The sequence below is a fragment of the Tenrec ecaudatus genome, chromosome 6, assembly GCF_050624435.1.
Source record: "Tenrec ecaudatus isolate mTenEca1 chromosome 6, mTenEca1.hap1, whole genome shotgun sequence".
Lineage (NCBI taxonomy): Eukaryota > Metazoa > Chordata > Mammalia > Afrosoricida > Tenrecidae > Tenrec > Tenrec ecaudatus.
The window spans coordinates 86,400,626-86,426,859 of NC_134535.1; the positions used below are offsets into that span (position 1 = coordinate 86,400,626).

Here is a 26,234-nt window from a genome sequence, read left to right on the forward strand (position 1 = left end):
GCGTTTAATGCGGGTTCAATTTGCAGATGCGGAAAAAGACCCCGAAGCCCCAAACTACTGCTGCTTATATGCGCTCTATGGGGATGTGCTGTGCATTGATTGGTGCGTTCGCCAGAACCCTTATTAGCATACTCCAGGGTGGAGTTATGACTACGTCATCTAAGCAGTGTGCATGCTCTAAGTGGTTGTTTACCACTTAACTGGGCCACCGCCCTGACTGCCCGGCGCCATCTTGTAATGGCGGCGAGAGCTGCAGCTTCCCACAAGTAGTTGGGATTGGGGCCGGCCCCTCAGGCCTCTCCACTGGTTCCCTACTCCATGCCGGCATGTTGCATTCACATCTTGGAACACTGGTTTGAAGTCTAGTCCCTCTTTCCCTGTGGAGATATAAACAATACCCTCCCCTTGGGTGGGTTAGTGCCCTGTGACCCTGCTACCCATTTCTTTTTTATTATTATTATATTTTCCTTTCACCACCTTCTTTTTAATTATCTGCATTGTGTATCCCTGTATTTGGTCTGGTCCCTGCCATATTACCTGATCCTCACCCCAAGAATGCTTGTATACTGTAGCTTTTTCCCTATGCCCCTTTTGCTTTTTTTTTTTTAAGCTTATCTCAGTTGGCTCATGTTGTACTTGTTCTTTTGTGCTTTACTTAATTCACTTAGCATGATTTCCTCCAGTTCTTCCGATGCAGTGATATGCTTCATACATTCATCACTGCTTTTTAGCGATGCATGGTACTTCATTGTATGCATATACCAATCATCAGTTCATGGAAATTTGGGTTGTTTCCTGCTCCTTGCGATTGTGAATTGTGCTGCAATGTACATTGGAGCACAGATGTCTAACCATGGTTTGTTTCTTCTCTCTTCTGGGTATATTCCGAGTAGAAGGATTGCTGGGTCATATGGTAACTCAATTTCCATCTGTTCTAGATATCGGCAGACCGATTTCCATAGTGGCTGTATATCCTTACAGGTCCACCAGCAGTGTATGAGAGCTCCTGTCTCACCACAGCAACTCCAACACTTGTTGCTTTCTGAAATTTTGAACTGGCCTACCTTTGAGGGGTGTTAGGTGACACCTCATTGTTGTTTTAAGTTACATTTCTCTAATGGCTAAAGATCAGGAACATTTTCTCATATGTTTGTTGGCCAATTGGATTTGTGCCCCTGTGAGACTTCTGTTCAGATCCTTTGCCCACCTCCTCATTGGGCAATTAGTTTTTTTTTCTTTTGGGAAGCTAGCAGGGTATTGTAGATTTTAGTAATAAGGTTTTTCTTTGATGCGTCATTGCTAAAGATATTTTCCCAGTCCGTGGCCTCTCTTGTTTCTCTCTTGGTGAATTCTTTCGATGTACGCAGGTGTTTTATCTTTAGTTTATCCCATTTATCAATTTGTTCCTCCTCTGTGTTTGTGTCCTTCCCTATTTCCGATAGCCTATGTATTCCATATGCCAAATTTCTCAAGTTGGTCCCAATTCCCTCATTGATGACCCTAATAGTTTGGGGTTTAATTACAAGGTCTGTGATCCACATTGAGTTTATTCTAGTGCATGGAGTGAGATAAGGGTCTTGCTTCATTTTTCTGCAGGTAAATATCCAATTTTTCCAGGACTACTTGTTAAAGAGGGCCTCTACTTCACATTGGATATTTTTTGGGCCCTTATCCAAGATCAGTTGTCTGTGTGCTGATGATTTTATTTCTGCATTTTCAGTTCTTTTCCAATCGTCTGAGTATCTGTCATTGTAGCATACCATGCGGTTTTGACAACTGTAGGCTGTATAGTATGTGCTAAAGTCAGGTAAAGCAAACTCTCCCACTGTGTCCTTCTTCTTGAGGAGTTCTCTGTTATTTCTGGGCTTCATCCCTCTCCATATAAAGTTGGTAATCAGTTTGTCCATTTCTTTGAAGAAAGATGAGAGTAATTGTATGGGATTGCATTAAACTTTTATAGTGCCTTTGGCAGAACTGACATCTTGACTATATTGGGTCTTCCAATCCACGAGTATGGGATATTTTTTTATTTGTTGAGGTCGCTCTTGGTTTTCTGTAAATAGTGTTCTGTAGTTTTCCCCATATAGATCTTTTGTTCTGTTAGTCAGGTGTATCCCTAGATATTTAAATTTGTGTTTGGCTATTGTGAAGGGTACCACCTTTTTTTAAATCTCTTCTGTGGTCTTATCCGATGTGTATAACAGTCCGATGGGACTTCTGTTTGTTGACCTTGTATCCTGCCACTCTGACAAATTCCTCTATTGCTTCCAGTATGCCCCTTCAGGAACTTTTGGAATTTTACGTATATAAAATCATATCATCTGCAAATAACAATGCTTTCACCTCTTCCTTCCCCAGATGAATACCTTTGATGCTTCTTCTTTGCTTTATGCTGTTAACTAAAACCTCCAGCACGATATTAAATAAGAGTGGGGACAAGGGACATCCTTGTCTGGTCCCCTTTTTCAGTGGCATTGTGTTAGTCTACTCTACATTGACTACCACGTTGGCTGTTGGTTTTACATATATAGCTTGTATTGTCTTGAGGAATTTCCCTTCCATTCCTATCTTCTCAAGTGTCTTCAGTAGGAATGTGTGTTGGATATTGTCAAATGATTTTTCTTTATCTATCAATATTATCATGTGGTTCTTCTGGTTTTTCATGTCAATGTGATGAATAATACTAATGGTCTTTCATATGTTGAACCATCACTGCATCTCAGGTATGAATCCCACGTGGTCATGGTGATTTATTTGTTTTATATACTTTTGTATTCTGTTGGCTAGTATTTTGTTAAGGATTTTTGCATTGATGTTCATTTGTGATATTGGTCTGTAGTTCTCTATTTTTGTGGAATCCTTGCCCGGTTTTGGTATCAGAGTTATATTAGCTTCATAGAAAGAGTTTTTGAGTTTGCCATCTTTTTCTATGCTCTGGAAGATTTTGTTTAGGATTGGTGTTAGTTCTTCCCTAAATTCTAGATAGAATTCTCCAATGAAGTCATCTGGTCCAGAGAATTTTTTTGTTGGTAATCCCTTGATAACCTTGTCTATGAGTCTGTTGAGATTCTTGGATATTCTAGGGAGGGATTGTTTTTCCAAGAATTTGTCCATGTCTTCCAATTTTTTGAATTCACTGTAGTACAATCCTTTGTAGTACCGTGTAATTATCCTTTTGATTTCATTAGGGTCTGTTGTAATGTCCCCTCTTTCATCCCTTATTCTTCCTTTTGAAATTTGTTCCCTCCTTTCTTTGGTTAGGTTTGCCAGTGGTCTGATTCTCTTTATCCTTTCAAAGAACCAACCTTTAGCAGCATTAATTTTTTCCATAGTTTTCTTATTTTGCTGCTCACAAATCTCAGCCCTGATTTTTATAATTTCTTTTCTTTTGCTATAAGTAAGATTGTCCTGCTGACTCTGCTCTAATTGTTGTAAACTTTGTGACAGCCTATCAGTCATGAGTCTCTCTTCCATTCTCGGTGTGCAAGTATTGCTATGAAATATCCTCTGATAGCTGCCTTTGCTGTGTCCCCTAAGTTTTGGTATGGCATGTGCTCATTTTCATTGGTTTCGAGAAATTTCCTTATTACATCTCTGATCTGTGCCAGTATGCACTCCTTTTGCAGTAGAGCGTTATTCATCCTCCAATTGTTTTCTCTTGTTTTCTTTGTCTTCCTTTTGTTGTTGATTTCCAGCCTTATGTCACAGTTGTCACAGAGAGAGGTCTGTATGATCTCAGTGTGGTTAAATTTATGTCGATCCGCCTTATGCCTCAGCATGTGGTCTATCTTCAAATATGTGCCATGTTAGCTTGAGATGAATGTGAATTTTTTTGTATTTAGATTAAAAGCTCTGTAGATATATATCAGGTCAAATTGTCTAAATGTAGTGTTCAAATCTCTAGCCTCCTTGTTGAGTTTCTTTTCCTGTGATCTATCTTTCTCAGAGGGTGGTATATTGAAGTCACCCACTATAATTGTTGAGACTGTGATTTCTTTTTTCATTTTTTTGGAGTGTTTGGTTGATGTATTCAGCGAGTCTCTCATTTGGTGAATATATGTTTACGATGCTTAGTGGTTCTTTGTCTACCATTCCCTTGAGCATTATATAGTGTCTCTTCTTATCTCTTTTTATGGTTTGCACTTTGAGGTCAATTTTATCCGAGATTAGGATTGCAACCCCTGCTTTATTTGAATAGTTGTTTTCTTGATATGCCTTTCTCCAGCCTTTGATTCTCAGCCTATGTTTGTCTGTACCCTCTAGGTATGTCTCCCGTAGGCAGCAGATTGATGTGTTGTGTTTTCTAAGCCAGTTGGTAGTCTCAGTCTTTAATGCCTGAGTTTAGGTCATTGATATTCAGGGTTATTATCTCCAGCTGCAGATTCTGTGAAGTCATCTTATACCCTTTGTGTTCTGTGTTTTCCTACTTTCCTTTCTCATTAGTGTGTTGTGCATGTGTGTGTGTGTGTGTGTATCATTCTTGATTTCTTTCCATCATTAAGCCAATGCTATCTTGGGGTCTGTTTTCTTTTTGTTGCCCTCTGGATGAGGTTGTTCTCTGTGATGATTTCTTATTTATACTTGGTGAGTGTTGTTCTTCTGCCAATACTGGGTTGGCAAGGATCTTTTGTAGGGCTGGGTTTCTTCTAACATATTCTTTGAGTTTTTCCTTGTCTGGGAAGACTCTTACTTCTCCATCTATCGTGATTGATAATTTGGCTGGGTTGAGTATTCATGGGTTTGCAGAGACAGTGGCGGGGTCAAGGTTCAGCCCCACCTGGCCTCCACTGAGGTAAGCCAAAAGCCCCCAGCCCCTCAAAACCCCATGTGTCTGTGCCTATTTATCTTTATGATGCTCCTCCTGCATTCCAGCACTGTTGAATTTCCCTCTAAGCTACTCTCCTGGGCTGAATTCTGTGGAGTCCTTCTGATATGCTTCACTCCATCACCGCTTCCCAGAATTCTCCCAATGATCTAAAAATTGGTCTATATTTGTCTTAATATCAACAACTGTGCATGTATATGCACATGAGCATACTCCTGTTTGACCTGCAACATATATGTAATATGGTTATTTGTCTTTAAAACCATTCATAAATTATTGTTGTTACCTCTGCTGTTACAAGACTGGATATGCTATGCAAATAAAGAAAATAAAGCCATGAAACCTATTATTTTTCTTATTATCTTTGAGCTAGCAGGGAATGGCTGTTTTAAACTTGAGAATGGTGCTAGGTTATACTGCCTGTTGTTAGAAACTAGATGAATAATTTAACATATATGCTGTGCATATACTTAGATAGGGATAATGGCAAATGGTGGTAAGATTCCTTTCTGATTTTTAAGGAGACTTAGAAGGAAATGGGGAATAGCATGTGTTGGGGAAAATATTAATGACTTATACATTTCTATATTTCAAAAATGTGTCACCAAAATCTTAATTACTTTTATGATTATAGAAGACTGATAACAATCTTAAAGGAATGGAGGTCATTTGTTTTTCATTTTGGCTTCTTTTGTTGAATTTGACAAATTAAGAAATCATTGCCAAATACATTATTAGCAGTCAATGCAAAGCTACTGGTATTTCTAGATAGCAATGAGTAGCTTGTTCTATCATGTAACTTTAAAATACATATGATAATTATTATCAAATACAATGAGATATCTGGAATTTATATATTTTAGGTTTTCCATTAAGCACACACACATATATATATCAATGTGTTTTGAGATATACAATTTCATATATGCAAGACAAACTTAGGAATCATGATATTTAAGGAATCTAAAATAGTATCACAGAAAGCACTGAAAAAAATCCTTAGGTTTTTCATGGGATTTGAAATGCACGGAAACTATTATCAATGTAAGATATATATTTTTTTTAATTTTAAAGTTGATTTGTTCATTTGTATTTCCAAAATCATTTTATTGGGGGCTCTTACAGAGAACCCAAAATTCCATAGTTCAAGCACATCAAGTAGCTTTGTACCATAGATACTACAGCCAGTTTCAAAACTCCTTGCCATCAGCTCCTGTGCTGACTTTGCCTGTAATGAAGATCGCCTTTTTCTGCACTCAAATTAACACCTGTCTATTGTCTACCTACTTGTTCTTCTTCTCTCCTTTTCCCATCTCTGTAAACCATCAAGTAATTTTTCTTTCTGTGTGCAAATAATTTGTCCTTTTCAGTATGAATATATTGTGTATCTTATTATAGTGATGGCCTCATACAATAGTTCTCCTTTTGTAATTGACTTACGTCATTTAGCACAAAGCCCCACATGTTTATCCAAGTTGTGGGATGTTTCATGGGTTCATTATTATTCCTAATTATTGTTGAGTAGCCCTGGTGATGCAGTGGGATAAACACCACCAGGGATGCTATGGACTGCTAATCAGAAGGTTGGCAGTTCTATCCCACCACCAATTCTGCATGAGAAAGGTGAAGTGGTCTACTTCTATAAAGAAAGCCTACAGAGGGTCATTACAAATCAAAATGGATAAGATGACCAGGATTTCCTAATAGGTTTTACCCTATTCTCTGTATGTATCAAATTTATATAACTTCATCCATTGATGGACACTTTGGCTGATTCTATTTGGGGGCTGGTGTGAATAAACTCCAATGACCATGGAAGGGCACATGTTTATTATTTCTTATTTCCCTATTGATGTTGTTTTAGGTGTCTTCCGGTTGGTTCCAACCCACAGTGACCCCATGCACAACAAAGCACTTCCTGGTGCTGTGTCATCCTCACAATTGTTCCTACACCAGAGCCCATTGATGCAGCTACTGTGTCAATCCATCTCATTGAGGGACTTCCTCTTTTTCTGCTGCCCCACTACTTTACAAAGCATGATGTCCTTCTCCAGGGATGACTTTCTTCTGATAACATGTTCAAAGTATGTAAGACATGTCTTGCCATCCTTTCCCCTAGAGAGCACTTCACCCATACTTCTTCCAATACAGTCCTTCCGTAGGACTTTCAATACTCTTCTCCAAAACCATGATTCAAACACCTCGAACCTTCTAACATCTTCCTTATTCAATGACAACTTTCGCATGTTCATGAGACAATGGAAAATACCATGCCTTGGATCAGGCACTCTTAGTCCTCACACTAACATCCTTCCTTTTCAACACTCCAGAGAGGTCTTGCCACTGCGTGTCTGACAGTTTCTCATATCATGGTGGCTAGTGTGCTGCTGTGATGCTGGCAGCTCTGTCACTGGTATTTCAAATGGCAGCAGGGTCACCCAAAGTGAGCAGGTTTCAGCAGAGCTTCCAGACTAATAAAAGACGATGATGAAAGACTTAGCTCCCCACTTCGAAGCACCAAACCACCAAAAACCTTATCTACAGCTTGGAAGAATTGTGCTTGTTAAGTACTGAATGCCTTAACAGGAAGCAGAACATGTTTGAAGATCATGAAATTCATCAATTGTGTAATCAAAAGACATAGATAGCTACTGGTGACTGGATTGCAAAGGTTGGAAACAAAGATAAAGGAAAAAATAGTTAGAAAACACATTGTAGAATTTTGTAAAGCCTACAACTTGTTCATAGCAAATAACTTTTTAAAAATAACACAAAATGCAACTACATATCCCAGATGGATTATACAGAAATCAAATTAACTACATTTGTGGGAAGAGGTGATGAAGAAGCTCCATATAAGCTGTTAAAAGCAGACCAGGGACCAACTGTGGAATAGACCATCAATTGCTCATGTGTAAGTTCAGGATAAAATGGAGGAAAATTAAAACAACTTCACAAGCGCAAAATACTACCTGAGTCTATCCCACTTGAATTTCAAGAATACCTGATGAACAGATTAGAAGCATTGAACACTACTGACAAAAAACCTAATGAGTAGTGGGAGAACATCAACGACATCATTCATGAAGAATCAAAAGGTCATTAAAAAAGATAGGAAACAAAGATCAAAATGGTTGTCAGAGGAGACTCTGAAACTTTCAATTAATAGTAGAGTAGCTAAAGCAAAGGAGGAAGGAGGGAGTCAAGGAGCTGAATAGAACATTTCAAAGGGCAGCTCAAGAAGACAAAGCCAAATATAACGAAACGTCCAAGGATCTAGAATTAGGAAACCAAAAGGGAAGAACACGCTCAGCATTTCTTAACTGAAATAACTCAAGAAAATATTCAACTCACCCTTAGTAATCTTGAAAGACCTGTAGGTAAAATATTGAATGATGCAGCAAGCAGTAAGAGAAGACGGAAAGAAAACACAGAATCAGTGTACCCAAAAGAACTAGTCAACATTCCACCATTTGAGGATTTAGCATATGAACAAAAACCAGTGGTGCTGAAGGAAGATGTTCACACTGCACTGAATGCATTATTCCTTCCCCCACCCCCATCCACACCCCCACCAAAAAAAAAAGGACTCCTGGAATAGATGGAATTCCCCTAACTTGTCAATGTCAGGAAATTTGGAAGGCAACTAGTCAGTTGATCAAGTGACGGGAAGAGATTTATGTTTGTACCCCTACCAAAGGGTACAACAGAATGCTCAAACTATACAATGATGCCATTGATATCACAAATGTTGCTGAAGAACGTCCAACAAAGGTTGGAGCAGAACATTGGCAGGGAACTGCCAGAAACTCAGGCCAGATTCAGAAGAGGACATGCAACAAGAGATAGCATTGCTGATGGCAGGTGCATGTTGTCTGAAATCAGAGAATACCAGAAACATAGTTACTGGTGCTTCATTGACTATGAAGGCAATCAGCTGTGTTGGACATCATAAACTGTGGATATCCCTGAGATGAATGAAATTCCAGAACACTTCATTGTGCTCATTTGGAACTTGTGCATGGGCCAAGAGGCAGTTGTGCGAACAGAACATGAACATACTACATGGTTTATAGTGAGGAAAGGTGTGCATCAGGTTTGTATCCTCTCACCATGCTTATTCAATCTGTATGCTGAGAAAATAATCAAAGAAGTTGGATCATTTGAAGAAGAATGTGGCATCAGGACTTGAGTAAGGATAATGGATAACCTGTGATATGCAGATGACACAACCTTGTTAGCTGCAAGTGAGTAGGAATTGAAGTATTTGCTGATGCAGATCAAGGATTATAACCTTCAGTATGGATTAAAACTCAATGTAAGGAAGACCAAAATCCTCACAACTGACCAACAAGTAACTTCATGATAAATGGAGAAAATATGGAAGTTATCAAGGATTTTATCTTTCCACAGTCAACGCTCACAGAAGCTTTAAATTCAAAAAAGAAAAATAATAAAACTTCGTACATGCTTAATTGAGCTAACTCATCATTGCTCTTAAGTAGTCCTAAGGGATTACTGAAATATGAGTTGGGTTGCTAAGCACAAAGTCAGCAGTTTGAATCCATTAGATGCTCTGGGGGAGACATGTGGCTTTCTGCTCTGATAAAGATTTACAGTCTTTTGAGACATGATATCCTTCACTGAACCATAGCCCTACAGGGGGAACACTAGAGAACACTGTGTCAGAATTGCACCTGATCTGACCCCATCACACTGAGGCAAAACGATAAGGGGGGTGCAATAGAACAGCAAGGGAAGCAGAACAAAGAAGTCCCGGGAGAGTATCAAAAATAGACATTGGGGCTAAGTTGGATCACCCCTAGAGACTCCTACAGAAACACTCTTAAAGGCCAAAAAAAAAAAAGACCTTGAGCTATTTACAGGCTTTTCTTTCTCTTTTTTTGTCATTGTTTTTTGTTTGTTTTTATTGCTTTGTTTGGCTTTGTCTTGTTTTGTGCACATTATTGTCTCTGTGAGTCTATGAAGATAAGATAGGCTGAATAAACAATCTGGAGGAGAAAACACCCGGACTGATGGTGCCAGGCGGACATGGGAAAAGGGGAAGCAGGGGAAAGGAAGTGGTGTTAACAAATCCAGGGACAAGGGAACAACAATTGATCCAAAATCAGTGACCAGGAGGGTATAAGAGGTAGTGCTTGATCAAGGGCAATGTAACTGAGAAGAATTATTAAACTCCAAATGAAGGCTGAGCATGATAGTGGGACAAGAGGAAAGTAAAAGGAAATAGAGAAAAGAAGTAGGAAGCAAAGGGCATCTATAGAGGTCTAAATACAGGAATCTACATATGTGAATATATTTATATAGGATGATCGGTAAATATATCAATGTGCATATATTTGTAGATTTTGTATTAAAGGTAGCAGATGAACATTGGGCCTCTACACCAGTATTCCCTTAATGCAAGAACACTTTTAATAAACTATAGCAATTTTGTTCTATTAAACTGGTATTCCATGATTCTCACCTTCCTGATACGATTGCTGAAGACAAAGCGGGTGCATAAGCAAATGTGGTGAAGAAAGCTGATGGTGCCCAGCTATAAAAATATATAGCATCTAGGGTCTGAAAGGCTTGAAGATAAACAAGTAGCAATCTAACTGAGAAGCAACACAGCCCACATGGAAGAAACATACCAGTCTGTGTGACCATGAGGTGTCTATGGGATCAAGTATCAGGCAACAAAGAGCAAAAAAATCATATTAATGTGAATGAGGGGGAGTGCAGACTGGCGATCCAAAGCCCATTGGTAGGCAACTGGACATTACCTCATAGAAGGGTTGTGGGGAGGAGATGAGCCAGTCAGGGTGCAGTGTAGCAATGATGAAACTTACAACTTTCCTCTAGTTCTCTAATGCTTCCTCCCTTCGCTATCATGATCCCAATTCTACCTTACAAATCCGGCTAGACCAGAGGATGTACACTGGTGCAGATAGGAACTAGAAACACAAGGAATCCAGAACAGATGAAACCCTCAGGACCAGTGGTGAGAGTGGCAATACAGGCAGAAAACAGAAAACAGTAAAGTGGGTGAAGGGAGACATCAGACAGTGTCAGACATGACTAAATAATAATAATTTATAAATTATCAAGGGATCATAAAGGAGGTGGTGGCAGAGAGGGAGGGGGAAAATGAGGAGCTTATACAAAGGGCTCAAGTAGAAAGCAAATGTTTTGAGAATGATGATGGCAACCAATGTACAAATATGCTTGACACAAGTGATATATTTATGGATTGTGATAAGAGTTGTATGAGACCCCCAATAAAATGATTGGAAAACAAAAAGATTTACAGTCTTGAAAAAACAAAGGAGTAGTTCTACTATGTCCTATAGGGTCACCATACATAGAAATCAACTCAATGGCAGTTGGTCCTTATTGCTTTTATTCAGATATATTATTTCCTGACAAGTTGCGATCCAAACTCAACTGTCTGCTCACTCTCCTTAACAACTTTGGGATTGTAAAATGCCACATACCTGATTGTAGAATAGCCTACTGTATACTTCCATTGTTCTTACTCTTATAAATAGGCTGATGTGGTTCTGTTGTTTTATTTTGATTTTTTTTCTTCATAGGAGAACTGCATATGAATAGATAGTGAAAATATGACGTGTTCAAGAGATTGAGATTCTCCCCTCATCTTGAAAAGTCCATGGATTGGCTAAGCAAGGAGAGAGAATGACTTTAAAGTTAAGCTATTTAAGTAGCTGTTTGTGGTGGTGGTATAAATCTTGACAGTAACTTAGGTGTAGTGGAATAAGGTACCTTTGGGGGCAAAGAAGGAAATGAACTCAGTGGCCAAGTGCTGATTTACTCTTTCCCCCTTTGATATTTGAAGGATATATTACTTTTAAAATATTTTTAAATGTTTAAAAATTAGATTAAAAGTTAAGGAAGCAGGTAGGTCAACAATTTGTACTCCAGCAGAAAGACACATTACTGATATTACGTCAAGAACAGCCACTTTCTTACTATAAGTTCACACATTAGGCAATTCTTCATGTTGATTTCAAGCCTTGTTCCAACTCTACTCTATAATATGACTTGTGAACAATATTCAAACCTATATTTTCTCCTCACATCTGGCATTTGTTAATTTTATCTTGCTGTGAATTGACATCCAGTTTCAGTTTGGGTAACTCTTTAACGTTGTCAGTTTAGTTTTCAGGTATCCCATATCCCCCATGTTTTTAATTGATCAGAGCTGAAGAATTGAATCAGATTAGAGTTGCTTGGAGCACATGGAAAACAACCATTTCCCTTGGATTCTATACCAGCAAGGCAAACTATGGCAAGTGTGGGTATGTGTAGCATTTGTAGGCTACATTTTCTCTATGACTACTTCTGTTATCACTCAAAGATTGCCCACAGTGTCCAAAAGGTTCCCAAATTCTGATCTTGAAATATGATTCTCTGTATTCTGGAAGTGCAAAAAAAAAAATACATTGAATGCCAAATAAAGGACAGTTGTTATACTGGGTTTATTAGAAAATACCTCAGTTACCAGACTTTAATGTGTGGCATAGTATTTTTTACTCAGTAGGAAACAAAAGAATATTTAATGACCATTGTTATTCAAATGACTGCAAACCCATTAAATCATGCATTTTGTATGCATATTTCACCATAAGAGAACTAAATCTAAAATGATTAAGCAATTAGACATGACAGATAAAATAATATGAATTAAGTAAAGCTAAGAGACAACGTACCCAATTAAATAGCTAAAGAATTTATTAAAATAAGTTATTTGCATGTTATGAAGGAAAACACAGACATTTCTAACTATATGAATATTCAAACTTTTGGATAGAAAATTAAAAAAACAAAAATGTTGAATGATAGGTGGACCACAGTTTGCACCATAGAGTAAAGACTACTGTTAATGCCACTGGTGACAAAATCTTGCACATAGCCAAGACAAAGACAAAGAAAACAGACACAAGATGCAAGCAGCTCATACAGAGCTGATCTAAATGTCAACAAACACATGAAATGAGAGTAACACTCACTAATAGCACGACAAATGCAGACTAAGCTAAACTAACATCCCTTCATACCTGGTAGCATGGTAAAAAGCTTTAAAAGATTTTAAACACCTGTTTTGGGAGATGCAGCTGTAGGGAGAGCTAAGGAGCCCCAGGGCTGCTGTCAGGTATTTGCTCAGCTGCACGTTGCAAGGCTGTGGGAGCACATCCACCAGCCTTTCTGTGAGATGAGGCTGTCCGCTCTGGGAAAGACTTACAAAGCTTTGGAAACCCTGACAGGAAGACTTGGCTGGATGACAGTGGATGGGAGAATATCACACTTATTTAGTACTTAAGAATTGTGAAGTGTCCTTAACTTCTAGAAAGCCAGCTAGTAGCTTAGTTTTAAATTAAAAATTACTTATGCACTTTAATTTTGGAATATCCTTTTTGAGAATCTCTCCCAAAAGAAAAAAATCACCCAAAGTTGAGTTTATATAAAAGTGTGTTTATTAAAACATTATTCACTGTCTCCCCAAACTGGGAGCAATGGTAATGCCCACACAAGGAAGGTTATAAAAGTATGGCACATATTTAACTTATTATCTGGAAAAAATTTCAAAGAAAATATTAGAAATAAGCCATTAGAACGCTATCTATGGTTTTGTTGACTGGGAGTTTCAAGTTTATAAACATAGCTTATTTCGAGGATTAAAAATCACAAGATAGTCACATATATGTAAAAGTGAACATGTATACCTGAATATATATATATGAACATTTGTTTGTGTTGACATGAAAATGGAGACCATTGTGAAAGGAAATGTGTCTGTTAACATGCAGTTCTGGGGATGGGACTGATATGATTGGAAGGAAATAAGTAAGGGAAGACCTAATTTTAAATAGAAGAGCACAAAACAGCAGCACCATGAAGAATTATTCATGATAGACCCTCATATATGCATTCTCCTAAAATGATATTTTTGATATGTACAAAGGTTAAAGATTATAAAATAAAGTCAAATCCTTGTCAAATTTACTTAAAAATCTTTTTCCAGAAGTAGTCTCTAAATGTGAAAAAGAGGACTTGATGAGTTATGGCTACATATTATATATGTCAATATCCAAATATTACTTCTAATTCTTCTATTCATTCTCAGATGATGTTGTTTTTGAACACAGGAAACAAGCAGAGTCCTAAGATGAGGTGGGTATGAGAAAAATTACAAACTTGCCCATTGAGGGAAGGAGTGCCGTTTTAGATGAGGAACAGCCAGTGAAGTGCGTTTGAGTGGTTTGTAGATTTGGTACGATCTGAATCTTCAGATCCTCTCATGTATCATTATTCAACTCTCGATGAGTTCTGAAATATCATGTACACTGTCCAACATTAAAGGGAATCAAAGACTATTGTTATTTAGCAAGTCAGAGCACTAGGAACTGAGTTTGGTTTAAGGACATCCTGAGATATCAGTAGAAAGGTCAGAATTTCTAAATCTAAATCTATTCTAAAGAAATCCTTGGGTTGTACCATTGTTAACTCCATCATACTGGATGGAAGCAGGGGCTACATGATTTCAGGTGAGCACAGGTAAGTTTTGACATTGAATATCACCGTGTGCTATGGTGCCCGTTAGAAATAAAAATTGAATACTTGGTCTTTTTTGCATCTTTGAGCATATCAATCCATTTTTAAAAACTCAGGCGTTTTACTGGAAGCCTCAGACTATCACTCACTTTTCAGTAGAAATGACAGCAAAATCTGGGATTTTGTGTATGCAAGAACGTAGTCTGAATTTGCTCTTTATTGTCTTTAGGACAGACAGCATACCGGACTCAATAAAGCTGATATAAAAATGGATTTGGATTCCCACCAATGATTTAGGATCCATAGCTTTACAATCCAGTGACTTTAATTAACTTCAAGTGACTTTAATAAACTTTTCTGTTCTTCAGTCCATTTGTAAAACAAGTACACAAATATTTACTTCATAGTATTTTAAGATGAGTAAAGAGGCATGTACATGTATAAAAGCACAGGGTAAGTATTGTTATTAGAATTTTGCTATTAGCATGTAGCACCGGGCTGCCTAGTGGTAGAGATGTTAACTGACTATGAGCGGTGCAAACCCACCAGTAAGTAACAAAGAAGAAAGATGTCACAGTCTGCTTCCATAAAGATGAACAGCTTTGGAAATGAGCAGTCTCTTGTGAGGAAGTAGGGTAGTGGAACTGCCTTTGAGAGTCACACTGTGTCCTCAGGGTAAGGGGAGGCTGACATCACAGTTCAGAGTCACACTGGGCGACATGAGATGGCGTGCATTAGTTTCCTATGGAACAGTGGTATGCAGTTACTGGAGAAAGGGTGGAAGATACTGAGAAGGCAAAAATAACACGTCCTCTGTAACATAAATATTTAATGTTTTTGTAAAACAATACCTTGGAAAATGTTATGTGACCCATTTCTCTCCTCTTGATAAAGGACAGTTTATGCATTAGTTGTCCTAGGAAGAAAGCATGCTGCTCGCTTTTTATGCTTGGCCTAGGATGAAGATAGCTGACCTGACGGACACTCAGAAAATATTAAATTTCCAGTTACCAGAAATCCTGTGGAAATGCAGCCCAGCTCCTCAATGGCCCCTCTTCTCTGGCCCACTATGTGCGAGAGTTCATATATTTTCGGAACATTCTTCTAATGGCCGCCTTCACATCCTTGTTCTGGAGGCTGTAGATGAGAGGATTCAGCATGGGCGTGACCACACTGTACTGTAAAGGGAAGATCATCTCCAGTGGGGTCCCTGAGTTGGGCAAGAGATAGCTGAGGAAGCCAGAGCCATAGAACAAGATCACAGTGGTGAGGTGGGAAGAACAGGTGGAGAAGGCCTTGCTTCGGCCGGAGGTGGAGCTGATGCTCATGATGGTGGAGACAATGCGGGTGTAAGAGGACACAATCAAAACGAAGGTTCCAAAGAAATGCCAGACGGAGGAGCAGAGCAGGAGCGTGAAGTTGACTGAGGTATCACAGCAAGACAGCGGGAAGAGAGAAGACAGCTCGCAGCTGAAGTGGGGTATAGTTTGGTCCTCACAAAAATCTAGATTGGCAGCCAGGAGAATATTGATGAGAGCATCCACAAAGGCCAGGCCCCAGCAGCCCCATACCAGCCTGACGCAGAGCTGGCTGCTCATCACCTGGCCATAGAGCAAAGGAGAGCTGATGGCCACATAGCGATCATAGGCCATCACTGCCAGCAGGCAGGTTTCAGTGCCCCCTGTGGTGAACACAAAGAAGGCCTGAGCCAGGCAGCTCTCCACAAAGATGGTTTTTCTTTCAGAGAGTAGGTTCTCCAGCATCTTGGGAACTGTGACAGAGGAGTGGCAGAGGTCCAGGAAGGACAGCTGTCCCAAAAAGAAGTACATGGGTGTGTGAAGGTGAGGATCAAGCCTGATCACTAGCAGCATTATCAGGTTCCCCATCAGGGTCAACAGGTAAATCACCAGAAACAGCACAAAGAGAATAACCTGGCTCTGCAGGTTGGAAGACAGGCCGAGGAGGATGAATTCACTGAACATGCTGTGATTTCCCATCGTGATAAAAAGCAGCTTTGTCCTAGGAAGGCAAGAAAGAAGAGAAGTCAAAAGTCCATTTATACCCCTGGTTTACCCAGTGTGTTAGCTTTCTCGTCTGAGAACATTCTGTTATGACTGTACATAATCGCCATGATTATTTGCCAGCCTTGAATGACAGTCCACTGGCCCCATATCTAGTCCCTATGTAATTTTGTGGATAATTGTCTTAAAGTTTTAGGAGTTTCTGCGTTTTAATTTTAAGATGGGTGTTAATTTAAGAACATTATACAGGCTTAACAGGAGTGAAGATAGGAACTAAAAGCAGAAACAAAGTACTTAAGAGGTACAAAATGACTAGGATCCTGACCACAATAGAGTTATATCCTTAGGGATAAGAGGAAGGATATATATATAGGAGTTTCAGAGATTTTCCAATTGATTGCTGTAAAATTTTTAATAAAGGGTTAAGTGAAATTAAGAATAGAGTTTCTTTATTTCTCCAGCTATAACTGCTTCCTAAACTTGGTGCAAGGTTTCTGGGTGGCTCATGTATTGTGCTAACAAAAGGTTGGATGTTTGAATCCATCCAGTGGCTTCCTGAAGGAAGACCTGGCAATTTGCTTCCAGGAATTTGCTTCCCAACCAGCCCTATGGAGTAGTGTCCTGTGGCACAGGTGGGGTCACCATGATGTTGGATCTGCTTGAAAGCAAGTACAAACGGACCCAGCCTCTCTCCAAGCTTGTGGTGCAAGCATTCCTGGAAGTCCTGGTGAGAAACTCTGATGACCCAGAGAGACAAACTTAGTATTGGAAATTGAAGCCTGTTGGACAAAAGATAGGCAGTCAGATTAACGTTGTGCTCATTTCAGATTTGGGGACTAATCCAAACAAGTAGCCAACTAACCTCAGTAACACATTGCAGCATAAGCACAAGTGCGGAGCAGGCAGAGGCTTGGTTTTAGCTGGGTTGGGGCTTTGCTAGGCGTTAGGAGTGACAGAGAGAAGGAGAGATCAGCAAGTGGAGCAGGTGTGCAGAGTGAATGAATCTCAGAAACAAGGCTGGGCAAGGAACGAAATTGCAGAAGATAGGAAATGATTGGTGGAGTCTTTGGTTTCGGTGTGAAGAATTGCTTCTGTAGAAATGGCAAGCAGTTAAAAAAATTAGGAGAGAGTGGGGTGGAATATTTAGTCCCTGATACGATGGAGAACAAAAAAAATTACAGTTTTGAGTTGGGTTGGTGTGTATTTTCCCTGCCTTTAAAAACATTTTCTATTCTATTTACTTAAAATTTAGGTCAAAACAGATTTTAATCTAAGATAATCGGTTGAATGAGAACCCAATTCTACTATTGGAAGATATACCCACCTGCACTTGTCCAGAGTAGCTCTTCCAGGATGACGTCTGCAGCAGGCTATCTGGGCACATGCTCCATGGCCAGCTTAACCCCTTTGAATAGTTTTGTGGTTAGCATACGTTCCTGTCAATATCTCAGCTACGGTTGAAGTCCTCATGTCAGTACAAAAGGCATTCTCACCCCAAACACACCGATATTTAAATACTTGTTCTGAAAACCAGTGATGTATAGGCTAACCCTTGATAAGGTAACTCTTGTACAATTTGCCCAAGTCTTGCGCATTTGACCTTCCTATTCTGATTAAAGCAAGTCTGTTCAGTTAAGAAAAGGACACCAAGTTTCTCTTCCCTTCATCATATGAGATGTGCAAATCCAGTTACCTGTCTGAATCACCAGCGGCATCAGGTGTGACAACAATATTTTCAGGTCCAGGCACAGTTATTCTGTTTGTGCAGTTCCTTTAAGAATCCTGTGTTTGAACAGAATTAGGAAGAACTGCTGAAAGTCAATGCTGCAGTGAACTATATGGAAACATATAAGAAATAATTGTGCTATTTTTAAAGTGCCTACGATTTCTTTCTAATTATTTAAGGAATGGGTTATGAAAATAAGAGTTAAAACTTTCTCATTTCACTTTGGCTTTGATCAGACCACTATGTCCATTGGAGCTCCAGGCACTCAGTTCACATCATTATCTCCGGAATGATCAAATTCTTTATAATATTTCACGCAGAAGGTGCACATTGTTCAGGGGTGTGGAAGGGGATGGGCTGCATCTGTCACATGATTTCAAGGAGATACTAAGAAAGCTTCTTTGTTACTTCCCACCTCTAAATATATTCCTACTTATGAGCACCAAAAGTTTGTATGACTTCTGGGCAGAATTATATCTTTACAACAAAGTGAAAGATAAAATGTTCATACTATATTTATACACAATAATATAATACTAGGAAAAATTGTCAACCAAGGACTTGACTTTCATCAAAGCAGATAACTGGATTTCTTTTTAAGGGATTTGTAGATTGCAAGAAGGACTCTCTCTATATAAATAAATAGAAACATACCTTTTATCATGATGGATCCATACAGTGTCACCAGGTGATTTTTGTTTTCTAGTGTTTCTAAACATAAAACATCAACACTTCAGAAAGTCTAAAGCAGTAAGTTTGTGGCCAGATATTTATATCAGAAGCCGCAAGAGCTGACTGGATCCTGCCCAAAGCAAAGCAACTCAAGAACATTAATTGCCGAATAAAATAAGACTTTGTTTCATAATGTGGATCAGAAAGCATTATAAGAGAATGTGAACAAGCCTCTGAATGTATGGAAATCCAAACGAGAAAGTGACCCAGAGTTTTATTTATTTGGGGAGATAGGCCTAATCACAAAGAATTTTAAAGCTCTAGTTTTCTTAGGAGACACCTGGAATTAAGAAAAATAAGTACTTCCTGTGGAATAGGTAAAATAGGAATGACCTTTAAAATAGCCAGGGGCTTCGGCGGGAGGAAAAGAAATATTAAAGTCAGAGTTAGAGGGTGCTGGAGATAAGCATCAAATATATATTGGTTTTTTTTTTTTTTCAGATTACACCTTCATCTGACTCCATCTGCCTGGGGTGATTTTTATTGCCAATAAAGCAACTCTCTGAAAGTCTAAAGGTGTAGTTGATTTGGACAGAGAGCGAGGAGTGGAAAATCCTCCGGTGACACTAAATTTTCATCTGTGTTGATATCAGATATGAACAAAAGACTTCTAGGATACAATTCAGACTTTATGATAGAGACTCAAGAAGTGCAGCTGAGTGTTAGCTATAATTCTACAATTTAGAGACACATATATCGTTTAATTATGTCACTGACTAGCTGTTTGACTTTTGTCATCTCTTTGGCCTTTTAAAACTGTTTTAATTATAATTACCCTCCCTGTAAATTGAGTATCCGTGTGGGGAATAATGCATATCTTACAAATTTTGAAGAACTACATTACACAGTTTGCACACACAGAGATAGAAAAAAAGTGATGACCGACAGCAATTGCTGAGGCTTCCCAGGGAGGGAAAGGAGCGTTTGGGGGGAGCAGAGGCAAGCATGGTAAGAAAGAGTTAAGAGGAGGCTGGTATCTCTCTAAAAACCTGTAGAGTAATGGCGGGGCTTCAGAAGAAACCTCGATTTTTATAAAGCCAAAGAGAGATGGAGTCAGCGCAGGGAAGAAGGAAGAGCATGCAGACGCATGTTAGGAGGAAACAAAATATCAGAGCATTCAGGAGGACATTGTCAACCTCTTGGCTGCGTGGTGAGGACAGTATACTGGAGCTTTAAGGTGAGAGGTGAGTACATGAGGCATCATACAGTTGTCATTAAAAGAGGACGCACAACAGCTCCCTGATTGTAGCTATAGGCACACTGTTCTTTTGTGGAGGCTAGGGGTACAGGGGGTGGGGGGATTCCAGATTCTAAAAAGCACTTTACCTAGAGAGAAAATCTTTGGCCTCTTATTTGAGCTCTTCCCAACCATGGCTTTGAAGTTAAAAAAACATCTTGAAATTTCAAGTTCTCGTCAGATGATTTTTGAGCAATTTCTTCCATCCTGCCACAAGCTGGATCTGCATCTGTAGGTTGAACATACATCACTGGTTCTCACAATTTCCTCTATGGCTCTAAATATTTTTTTGTAGCATCAGCTAAACAAAGGATTCTGATGTCTAGCCAATCATGGGGACAGTTTGAAATAAGGAGCACAAGGGACTGGCTCAATATTTTATAGTCCTTGGAGTTATACTCTGAAGCAGAGTTTTAGATATTTTTGCTAAAAAACAAACAGGTTAAGTAGTCATGTGGGAATTTTTGGTGTGAGACCTTAACTTGTGAATTGAAGCACTCAATTTAAACTCCTAGATGAGTTTGCTAGATGAGTCTGTTGGGAACTGAAGAGAAGCAGAGTAGGAGAAGGGAATATGGAACCTATGGAGAAAGCCAATTTTTATCTCTTGGGAATTTACAGGCCATATGGACACTTAAAGAATTCATTTGGGATGTGAACATTCACAGCTAACTCCTAGACCATATTTTCATGTGTGTGTGAGCTGGGTTTAAAAATAAATTCATTTAATATTAGGGTAATTACGTGAAGCTAATACTCAATTTTATTTATTTATTTATTTGTTATACAGTAAGTCAACACTCAAGTTAAAATGTGCAAGCAGAACACAAGGCTAAAGAGCTCCCGTGGATATTGTAAAAGAGTAAAAAAACACCTGTAGAAAATGGTATAGTGCTTCTTGTCAGTTGGAAGCATTAATATCATAGGATCCAACAGCCTTAATAACAAACATATATCCTAGACAAGTAAGAACCACCGGATATCTGCATACGCATGCTCATTGAAGCATTATTTGCAATAGCAAAATGATGGAAACAACTTAAGTGCTCATCGCTGGGTGAACAGATCAATTATGGTACAAACACAAAACATTCCTGAGTCCCGTGGCCAGTCCCTCAGAAGGGAAAAGCCTATTTCTTCTTCATAGAAGAATTGATGCATTTAAATTATGGTGTTGGCGAAGAATGCTCAAAGTACCATGGACTGACACTTATGTATGTTTTCTGAACGAGTTTGATGAGGTGCCAAACTCTGCCCTTTGAATCTGAAGTCTATTTTCGGGATTCCTCAGGGACTTCGTTGTTTTGCTTCCCTTAATGCTCTGTTGCACTCCCTTCGTGTTTCTCCACCTACTGGGGGGTCAGACCAGGCACAATTCCTGCACTGTGTCTCCAGTGTTGTACCCCAGAGTGCTGTGGGTCAGTGAGGGGAAGTCATGTCTCATGGTGGGGCAGGCCTTCCAGTCCTCTCCGTGCTTTGGCTGCACTGAGCATGAGTGTCATCTTCAGGGGTTCTCTTTCTCTCTCTCTCACTGTTGTGTAATCTTCCGGGGAGGGGGTCAATGTAGCTAGGATTGGTGACAGTCGCACTGACCTCTATGTTAGCTCATTGCTTCATTCTGATATGTTGCCCTCAAGACTTGGAGTACCAGGTTGAGGTCTGGCCCCACTTTCCCTTTCTTGTGGAGACATAAAACATACCCTCCCCGGGGATGGGTGAGTGCCCTGTTCCCCCTATTCACGTCCTTCTTTTCTTTCCCCGCCTTTTTAGTGGTCTGCCATATGCATCCCTGGGTTGGGTCTGACTCCTCCCACAGTATGTGGGCCTCACCCGGGAAGTTAGGCATTTAGTGGCTTTTCCCCTATGTCTCCTGTGCTTCTTAAGCTTACCTCAGTGGACTCTTGTTGTATTTGTCCTTTTGTGCTTGGCTTACTTCACATAATTTCCTCCAACTCTTCCCATGAGACAATGTGCTACATTCAACCATAAGTGCTTTTCGATGATGTGTAGTACTCCATTGTGTGTATGTGCCCGAGTTTTCTAATCCAGTCATCTATTGATGGAAATTTAGGGCTTTTTCCATTTCTTTGCAATTGTGAATTGTGCCACAATAAACATTGGAGGGCAGACCACTGGTCTTAGTCTATTTATTATCTCTTCTGTGTATGTGTCCAGTAGAGGGATTGCTGGGTCACAAAGTAACTCAATTTCCATTTGCTTTAAATATCGCCAGATGGATTTCCACAGTGACTGTCCATATCTACATGACCACCAGCAGTGGAGGAGAGTTCTTCTCTTGCCACATCCTCTCCAACATTTCTTGGAGAACTTCCCACCTTTCTGTACAATACTTCTGAGCTCTTTTATTCTTTCTCCTAAAGCTCCTGCTAGAATTCCTAGATGATCACTTAACTGATGACATACATAAACTGTGTCAAGAACATCGGCACAGTGAAGGAATTGGCTTCTGGTAAATCCCACTTTATCTTTAGCCCCCTCTTCCCTCCTCTTCCTCACCCCTTTAGCCCTGGCACCGTGAAACTTGTTCTTCTTTCAGTCTGTCCTTTGTTCTAGAATACAGTCTCCAAAAGAGAACTCATTTGAATATAATTATGTCTTCCTTTTTTCTTTCCTTTTAAAAATTTAATTCATGTTATTGTGAGCTCTTAGAGATATTATAACAATAATAATAATTCTTACAGATATTATAACAATTATAACAATTCATCGTCCATTCTATCAAGCAAACGTGTACATATTTTGCTATCATCATTTCAAAACATTCTTTCTACTTGAGTCCTTATTATCAAGATCTTCCTTTCTTAAGTCTCCGTGGAGCTCTTCTTGTCGAGGGACTTTCTTAAGAAAGGGTTCCCTAAAGGAGGGCGATATCCAGTCTTCTCTTCACCTGACCATAAAAGTCTAATTCCACTTGTTTTGTTCTGCAACCTAAAATAATCACACTTTTTTTTTAATCCCTACAATTTTCTTGACTTTGGGTGTATAGAGCCTATCACATTAGGTAGCTCAAAGTTTCTTTGTCGTTTGGCTGGGAAAGATTTTCTGTACTTTTCAACCACATTCTTCCCCTCCTCCCCCCTAGTTCTCTAGGTGACATCGAATGATGGAAGTTTGAGTTAAATGTCAGAGAGCCAACTAGTATTGTCTCCTTTTCTGTGAACAGGCCAGCCTATAAACCTCTCTGCTCGAACAACTTGGAACAGTGGCTCTGCCAGTCATGAGCACCTGCTTCCCTGGCTGCTGTTCTTGGACATTATCTCAGTGTCCTTCCTTCTACCTCCCCAGAGCAGACTTGTCTCTGAGCCGTGGGCCCTATAGTGCCACCACTGGCCTTTGAGGACTGTTCTCCAGGGATGTGTGACTGGTGCAATGGCATTTAGGCCCTTGATCAGAGCCTTTGATGGAACTTTGTCTGCAGAAATGGATTCCACTCAAGATCTGAATAAAAAGGTCTGACTTTGAGGGGCTGGCTGTATTTATTTATGAATTTATTTTCTGGAGGCAAAGTGAGTAAACAGAATGTATGAGTGGACACTGGAGTCAGAGGTCATAGTCACCTCTTCTCTCTCTTGGAGGGAAAGTTGCTGTAATTATAATAGAAAATGGAAACTCAGTAGCAATTTGGTTCAACAAGCTTTTAATGATCTTTTAATATTATAAACAAAAAATGATCGAGGGAATCCAAGTCAGCTAAAACAGATTCTTCTCTTATTAATTAGTAGTAAAAATAAATGTTAATAAAATAGTTATAAGACAAGGAAGCTTTGTCCTCGAAAGAGCTTAAAAATGTGCCCTGCTCATTTGGAAGAGTAAAGACCACTCACCTGTGGCATGCCATGGGTGAAAGGGACCACAGAAGGCCCCCTGAAAGGGGTACGTGGCACTTAACGCCGGTTTTGAAGGTGGGGGTGGGAAACAATTCTTGGGCAGGGGCTCCAAGAACTGAAATGAGTGACTAATGTGGGTGGAGAAATTTCTCTTACTTTTCTATAAGGTTATACCCTTCACTAAGGAGCTGGGAGAGCGACTATTCTGAAACCAGATATACAAGAGGGAGATTCTGCAGTTCATTCTGCAAATTTCATGACTCTGAGAACCTTGGTCTTTGGATTGGGACTCTCAACTACATACCTGCACCTTGGTGCTTTGCTTGTTTTCACAGGAGAATTTTGTGGGATTTTATTTATTTTAATGATTATAGGATATCAGAAAGCAGAAGAACCAGAATCCTTGTATCCTAAAGTCTATTTCTTAGGGCATCTGTGTGCTCTGTGCTTCAATTTACTCATCTAAAATGTGAGACTTGGTCTAAAAGATTTTCTGAGATCTCCCTCTTTCTATTTGTTTTGGTTTAATATTTTGATGTAATTAATAGTCCAGAGGAGCTAACACTAGCCTGAAAGACAGGGCCAGTACTGAAGGGGAAAATGAATTAAAAATAGTTTAATTGGTGTATAATTAATATATCATACAATTCAATAGTTCAATCATATTAAAAAGAGTTGTAGAATCATCACCACAATCAGTTTTAGAACACTTTTTTTCTTTCTTGTACTCATTATTATTAACTCTCCATTTCCTCCAAACTTCCCATGCATACCCCCATGAAACCATAATCCAGTTTCTGTCTTTACAGAGGTATCTATGCTGGATATCATATACAGAAAAACATATCAACAACAACAAAAGCCAACAACAACAAATAAACCGAGAAAAATCCCAATAAAAAAGAAAGCAGAAAATATTGTACATTGGAACACATTAAAAATTGGCCAAAGGTGAGATTTAATGATACATTGTTAAACTTTAACATGACTACATCTGCAACAATGCACTTTCCAATGCACTCTGCATGATAGAAAGGCTATTCATGTTCCTGGTCTATGGTGAGAGGGAATTCACCAGAAGCTTAATCCATATGTATTTTCCCTGCACGGAAACAACTTTTAATGGGAATAACTTTAAAATGGGTCAGAGGAGTGATAAAATGATAGGGCATTACATATTTAGCTCAATGACACCTGCTGTAATCAACATGAAGATGCTTTCTCCCTGATAAAGTTCTTCACATCCCTCGACTGTGGTCAGAGCAAATTCATCGGAGGCGTGATCTATGTTTGGATGCTACAGAGGGATTTGGGGCTTCCACCATCATCCATAGCCTTCTGCAAAGGGTGTTCACTATTTAATTTCTGATACCATTCCCTTCTTCGGATTTGGATTACATTATTTACGGGCTGGTGTGCTTCATCCATGTGGACTTAGTTGACACCTTACTTAGATGGGTGCTTGTTTAAAGATGAGCCTTTAAGAGCCCAGATGCTATTCTTTCAGATAGCTGAACACTATCTAGTTTCTTGACTTTGCAATAGCACCCATATCTTCAATGATCTCCTGATGAGGGTGAGCTCCAGCAGACCCATGTCAAAGAACTAATTGTTCTTAGATTGAGGCTAGTATTAAGTGTAAACCCCCAATCCATTCATATATCTATAGTTTATATGTGTCTCTGGTTCATGTTAGAGACATCATTATACTTTTATGTTAGAGAACCTAAATCATCCTCCTGGGGCACAAGAAATTATTGATAGTGTCATTAATTTAGTCTATGGTATAGAATTTAAAACTCTGTTGAGAAGGAGATTATACAAGTATAGGCTGGCTATGAATCTGGATACAATGAGTTATAGACTCATACAGATGAAATTCTTAAGTGGCTGGACATTATGTGCACAAAAAATGAGTGTTGATGATAGGACAATTCTTTCAATTATACTCGTTCACAAATGCCATACCACACCTACCAAGTTAATGCATGTCATAATAAAGCAAGGAGAACATTAAAATAGTAAGTATGTGATAGTTCTGGACCACTATTCATTGGGTACTCTCAAAGCATGAGATCTGGCCCAAAGCGAAATGACCTACAGTTTCATAACTTTGTGATATCCATCATTTGCTCTGAGTTCTCTTTTTGCTCTAATAACTTGTCATTTTTAAAACATTGCTCAAAATGGAGTTGTAAACAAAATACTGATAGCAGCATAATAGGAGGATAACTCTTGAGAGTAAAAAAGTTGTATAAGCACTTTC

At 39.1% G+C, this 26,234-nt stretch overlaps 1 protein-coding gene across 1 annotated transcript; it reads right to left on the reverse strand.

The window, feature by feature from the left end:
- Positions 1-15,471: 15,471 nt before the first annotated feature.
- LOC142451076 (olfactory receptor 8S1-like) lies at positions 15,472-16,434 on the reverse strand. Its single transcript, XM_075553010.1, has one exon. It carries the CDS (start codon positions 16,399-16,401, stop codon positions 15,472-15,474), a length of 930 nt encoding a protein of 309 aa, XP_075409125.1. The 5' UTR covers positions 16,402-16,434.
- Between the last annotated feature and the right edge of the window lie 9,800 nt (positions 16,435-26,234).